At 41.8% G+C, this 6,430-nt stretch overlaps 1 protein-coding gene across 1 annotated transcript; it reads left to right on the top strand.

Annotated features, from left to right (window-relative positions):
- Positions 1 to 229: 229 nt before the first annotated feature.
- Positions 230 to 5,750, top strand: CCNA1 (cyclin A1; the record flags this gene model as incomplete). Its single annotated transcript, XM_009878294.1, has 8 exons — positions 230 to 370; positions 1,009 to 1,252; positions 1,478 to 1,599; positions 2,283 to 2,506; positions 3,133 to 3,337; positions 4,254 to 4,367; positions 5,039 to 5,172; positions 5,484 to 5,750. Coding segments are annotated over 8 exons (1,236 nt in total), but the record flags the coding sequence as incomplete, so codon positions are not given.
- Positions 5,751 to 6,430: the final 680 nt, after the last annotated feature.

The following is a 6,430-nucleotide window of genomic DNA, read 5'->3' as shown; positions in this document are numbered from 1 at the left end:
AGGCGCTGGGAGTGATGGGGTAAGTAGCTAAACCGGGCTCCAGTTAATGAGCGTGAGTTTCCCGAGAAACGCTGCTGGTAATTGCTCGGTCCTAGTCTACAGACGCTTCTCCGTGGAAATACTTTGAACACGTAATCCATCCTGGAGGGAAGGGAGACTCGGTGAGACTTTATTTGGGCAGTTACCCTCTAAAGTGTGGTTTATGAAAGATCTGTTCACTGATGCTCAGGGTCCCGTTGTCGTGCAGCTGGCCGTACTCCTTTCAGGGTGCCGGAGTCTTCGAGAAGCTAATGTTCTCAGCAGGGTCCTTGTCCGCATTTCTGTTCCATGGGCCCTCCTGGAGTCAGCTGATGCAGCAAAAAGTGTTGCTGTACTGATTTACACCTACTGATTTACAACCTAAACCAGCAGCTATTACCTGTACACAAACCCCTCTTGGTTGGGACTGTGTAAAGACCCTATCTCAGTTGATGCCTTACTCATAGCAGGTTGTGTGGCCTGATTACACGTTGTGTAGTTGTGATGCTTGAACTCAGAAGTTCAGACTTTAGTTTGTAACTCAAAATACCTTCTCACAGGTGAAGTCCCTTCTAAGCCTGTGACGGTGCCTGAGTGCTTCCTTTTGTTACTTTAATTTGCTCCACTTGAAAGCACTTGCTCCTTGCCAGAACTGAATGTGGAGCTGACTCTGCACTTGCCAGGCCCACCAGAACCCAGCAGCACTCTCTTCTCATTCTGCTTGGTGGTGGACTCTGGAGATGAGTCTATTCTCTGTTTCTGGACTTTTTGCTACACCTCAATCTTTCCGTGAGGTGTCTATTGCAGCAAGACAACAACAAGTGATACTTCTGAGGCACCAGCTGTAGCTGTTAGGGTTTTTTTTTCCAGTAAACTTTCATTATTGGTGTCTGATAGGCAGAGAAAGTGTTTTTCTGTTCTAAAACAAGTGATACTGTTGTTTTCTTCCTGAGTTGCCCTCCCACAGCATTGTTGCATGTTCTATTTCAGGGTGCTGCTGTTATCAGATGCTTCTCTGGCTCAGAAAATGCCTTCACTTCGTCTGGAAAAGATGAGTTACCCAATCGCACGGTCAATACTTCATCAAAGCAAAGGTTTGCTATCTATGTAGATGATCCAGAGCAGAAAGAAAACTACAGCTGCCAAGTAGCCGAAGAGCTGGAATCAAGCCTGTGTGAACTGGATACTAGTGCCATGACATCCAGTATTCACTTATTGCTGGATCTGAGTACAGGTAACTCCTGTTACTACTCAGATAGTATCTGTAGCTCAGATATGTGTAGGGTGATTATGAATTGTAGTGCTGGTAAGCTAGTGAAGCAGCTTATGTTACAGCCTAGAACACTTTGAGGTAACTTGAATTGTGTCTACATGAGGCAAAATGCTTCTGTGCTAGAAAGCAGGAGAAGGTGAAAAGGCTAATTACATAAATGCCTTGCTGCCTCCTCTTACCTGTTAGGATCTCCTATGGTAGTGGACACATCTTTCCAGTCTCAGCCTGAGGATCACATGAGTGATGCCGTAACTCTGACTGTGGGAGAGTATGCAGAAGATATCCATCACTACCTCCGGGAGGCTGAAGTGAGTAGTTTTCAACAAGCATATAGATGTGATGGGCTGCTGTGCTGCAAAGATGTCCCAGGATAACCCAAGGCTGTCATTGAACTACAAAGGAGAGAAAGTGTTAAAAGCATCTCTCAAGGCAGCACCTACACAGTGATGAGATCTTTCAGGATTACTGTGTCCCTGAAATTCCTTACTGTTGGTACATATCTTGGCTCTTAGAGCTGCTGAATTCTTGCAGATGGGAATTGAATGCTGCAAAAATACTTAAGCAGTTGGATGTGATCTCACTGACAGGTCTCTTGCTATAGGAGCAGTTCTGCCTACCTTTCTGTATCAGAGCAGTAAAGTGTTGTCTCCCAACAGGAAGAGGGGGGAAAATGTGATTTGTTCATTTTCAAGTCTCTCTGAACTGCTCATATGTACTTTATGGCAAAGGCTGTCAATAGTCCAGAAGGTCTTTTACTATGCTGTTACTGACACAGGAGCTCCTATGTCATCAGTGTAGAAATATTACTTCCTAGAGATGCTACTAGCTGCTAATACTGCTAGCACTAGAACTGTGATTAGTAGTAATGAATTATTAATAGTAGGGCAACTTATGTTCCTTTTAGTGTATTTATAAAGAGTTTTAATTGGCTCAGCGATTTATGGCTCTCTCCAGGGTGTGCATCCTGATTCTTCAACTCTTTCTCTAACAGGTAAGATTCAGACCTAAGCCCTACTACATGAGGAAGCAACCAGATATCACAACAAGAATGCGGGCCATCTTGGTAGACTGGCTGGTGGAAGTAGGGGAAGAGTATAAACTTCAGACAGAGACTTTGTACTTGGCGGTTAACTTCGTGGACAGGTTTCTTTCCTGCATGTCTGTTATCAGAGGGAAGCTGCAGCTTGTAGGAACAGCAGCAATTCTTCTGGCTGCGTAAGTGTTTAATCTCCTGATATCTCCTTGAACTAAAACCTACTTTGGACTGCGTATTTTGGTCTAATTTGAAGGACTGAAGCTTGCAGTGGTAGGTAGCTTCTCATGATGTCTCAAGGCTAGCAACTTTGCCACTAGCAAAATTAAATGTTTATTGTTTGTGATGTGAAGAACTCTATTGTTACAAAGCTTTCTCACTAATAACAGGACTAAAAACACTACTGTGTTATGCTACTAGCCTATAAGGCCGTAGTAGATTCACAGTTGCAGTCTGCAATTAGCCTTGAACTGCTTTGAGTAGTCAGGGTAACCAACATAGGCAGGAGTAGGTGGGTTTTTGTCTGGAGTGCATTGTGTTACTGGGACTTCATCTCTGAGAGGCTTTATTATGAAGAGCTAACAGTGAGTATATTTCTATCTAGACTGATGACTCAAAGTTCCTCTAAAAAATCTTTTCCCAAACTTGAAACTAAATTGTTACCTAGCCTGGAGGAAGGACTAAAATAAGAGCTCTACATGGATCTTAATAATGTCATGCTCTCATCCTGATATAGATTCAGCAGAAACCTTTCTTTTATCATAACCTTCAAGCTGATAAATATGGCTTCCTTTTTTTTTTTTTTCAGGAAATATGAAGAGATCTATCCACCAGAAGTGAATGAACTTGTGTATATAACAGATTATACCTACACAAAGAAGCAGGTGCTAAGAATGGAGCAGCTGCTTCTCAAAGTGTTGGCTTTTGACCTAACAGCCCCAACCATCAACCAGTTTCTCCTTCAGTATTTTCAGAGGAATGGAGTCTGTAGAAGGACAGAGAACTTTGCAAGGGTATGAATTATCCTCCTTTTAAGATTCAGAGGGGAGAAGTGATCCTAAATGCAGAACCACTTGTATTTCACTGAGCAAACAGATTCTGCTACTATGCTGTGCTCTACCAGAAGATACTCTTTTTCTCATGCCAAGTCTTATTTGGGACTGTAACAGGCCTAAAACTGAATGTCTTGTGGCCTGCTGTCTTCAGTAGGTGGCTTGAGTGCTGAGACTTTTAGATAAATGTCTCAGGAGAACCTTAAGTTTAATCAGTCTCCTCAGAGGTAATGCGTCGAATAGGCAGCTAGGTGGTGGGAATCTGCTTTTTCAACAGTGCCTGTATGGGAAGTCTGCCCTGGATGTGATGGTACTACATCTTGCTACACAATGACACAGTGTATGCCTGTGTGGCTGCACAGAACCCTGCTTAGAAACAGGGTAACCCAAGCTTATAGAAAACCATCTGACCTGCTTACTTGTCTGCAAAGGGTATAGAATTGTACAGTGAACTCCTCTCCAAAAGAGTTTAAATTCTGTTTCTTAACATTTATCCCTGACCTCCAGATAAGATCCACCTATGTGAACAAGAGCCTCAAAGGATGGGGAAAGTGTGTCTTTGTAAAAATAACAAAAAATGAATTTTCTAAGTCTCTATCTGTAAAATTGCATCAAAGCTGATGATGGAATCAGACAGTATAGATTGTATAGGCTTTTACAAAGTGGGATCTTTCTGTCCCCACTGAAAGATGCTGAAGGTCCTTCTGTAAAATCAACAGGGCTAGAATGCTATTTCTACCACTTAGACACATGACTCATGGGTTTTTAACTGAAACTGAGACTGCTGACAGGTTTGGGGTTTTTTTGGTGCTTGCTGTATTGGGCTGTTTGAAAAATTTATAGAGGTTTTTTTATGAGTTTTTTTGTTATTGTTCAGTATCTTGCAGAGCTGAGTCTCCTTGAAGCTGATCCTTTTCTGAAGTACTTTCCTTCCCAAATTGCTGCAGCAGCCTACTGTCTAGCAAACTACACAGTGAACAGGTCTTTCTGGGTAAGAACAATTGCATGTTAATGAGTAGCTCAAGCATTTTATTTTATCGTTAGGACTGTGCTGAGAAGCAGAAGGAGTAGCTTATAAAGGCTGAAATCCTAGGATAAGTAGCTGTTCCTAAGGTAATGAGTCTATCTGAAATATCATACATTTTCTCTGAAATGGGAGGGACCTTGCTGTTTTGGTCACTTGTATCAAGTCTGTACCTTCTTAGTCTTTTAATCTCCAAAACTTCACCCCCAAGTACAGGTCTGGGGCTTTCTAGGAGGCAAGGGTGAACTGAACATGTCTACTAGAGTGGAGCAATTACACTGAGTAGCTGCTTTAATGCAAGCCTTGATAGGGCTCTCAGCTGTGTATCAGAGGAGTAGCTTCAGCAGAGAGCAGGACCAGAGGAAGTATGATGGATGCCACATCCTTAAAGAAGAAGGAGCTTCTCATCTTCCTTGCTACCAGGAGATCTTACTTAGAGTGAAACTGATGGCAGGATATACTTGATTTTTTTAATTATTTTTTTTTCAAGCTTAAAGAATTTAGAGTAAGCACTGATGTAGTGAAACTGTTTTCTGCCTCTTTAGGATATGTATCTTTTAGATGAATGTTGCCTACAGTAAAGTAATGCTGGTTTTGTTTGTTTTTTTTTTTTTTTTTTTTTTTTCTCCTCTGACCAGCCGGAAAGACTTGTTGCATTCACTGGGTATTCATTAAGTGACATAGTGCCTTGCCTGACTGATCTGCATAAAGCATGCCTTAATGCTCCCCGTGGCCAACTGCAAGCAATTAAGGAGAAGTATAAGGACTCCAAGTAAGTAACGAGGAAGCCAGTGTTCTGTATCTTGAGGGCTGGAAGCACAGGATGACTCTGATTCAGCAGACTGGGCTACAGCTGCTGTAGCTGACAAACTTCTCATAGTGGTCATCTTCTATTCCTGAAACAGAAGCCTCTGTCAGCCTGTCGAGAAGATTAGTTCATCCATAGGTATACAGATTTATTAGATAATTCTTCTGCAGTGTTGCAGGGTGATTCTTTTCTTCCCTAGTGTATTGCACAAGAATATGGCATCTTTGAACTTGTCAGCTAAACTAATATCTCTAGTGACTGCATTTCTATTTCAGGTACCTGCAGGTGTCTCTTCTGGAGCCCCCAGCAGTTCTTCCTCTACAATAGAGACTGTGGATTTTGGACTTGAAGATTACTTTGTCCCAATCAGCAAAGCTGGTCTAATATTTAATAGAGCACTGCAGATCATGTGTCTAGCCATAGAATTCAGAATGGTTTTTAGCTAGTATTTTTTTTTTAATTAGATGCCTTTTCAAATAGGAGGATTAGACAATGTATCTTAATACAACTGAAAGCACTTTTAATAAATATTTTATTACACTATTTTCTGTGAATCTTCTGACTCCCATTAATATCTGTAGTGAATAGAAGGGGTTGCAATTTTTTTTTAATTTTTTTTTTTTACAAAATTGTGAGCAGGACTTTTACACTAGCTAGAGTGGATAAAGTGTGTCTTGAACAAACATGACCTGACATCTCCATAGACATGGATGATTTATTACAGCATCTTACCTTTTTCTTCATCTTCTGTGAGACAAGGTCGTGTGGTCATGAACAGAACCTGTTTTCTGCAGCTTGTTTATCACAACAAAAACTTCTGGATGCAGGTGGTCTGTGAACTCTGAACTTGTGTATAGAAGACAATCCATGTTGAGGTAAAAGTCAAGCCTCCCTCTATGGAGGTGAATGGAGTAATTCTGAAGAGAGCTGGAGGAAGGGGAAATTGTGGCTGACAGACTCAAGAACACTCCAAGCACTGATGGACAGACTGCAGTAGACAGCAATGCTAAAAGCTGTGTGGTAATGGAGTTGAACTAGATGACTGCTGTGTCATACTTGTGGTATTGAGCAGTCTTGTGGCTCAGCTGTCTGAGGGGACCTCTACTGCCACTGGAGGAAGGCTGATCATGTGTGCTCTGCAGTCTATAGAGAATCCTCACTCTTTGGCAGGAAAGAGGGGAGTGATGAGACAGGATTAACAACTAACTGTCTTATTGTGAGC

The sequence above is a fragment of the Apaloderma vittatum genome, unplaced genomic scaffold, assembly GCF_000703405.1.
Source record: "Apaloderma vittatum isolate BGI_N311 unplaced genomic scaffold, ASM70340v1 scaffold44971, whole genome shotgun sequence".
Lineage (NCBI taxonomy): Eukaryota > Metazoa > Chordata > Aves > Trogoniformes > Trogonidae > Apaloderma > Apaloderma vittatum.
The sequence above is the reverse complement of the archived record's forward strand: the minus strand, read 5'-3'. Positions and strand labels throughout refer to the sequence as shown.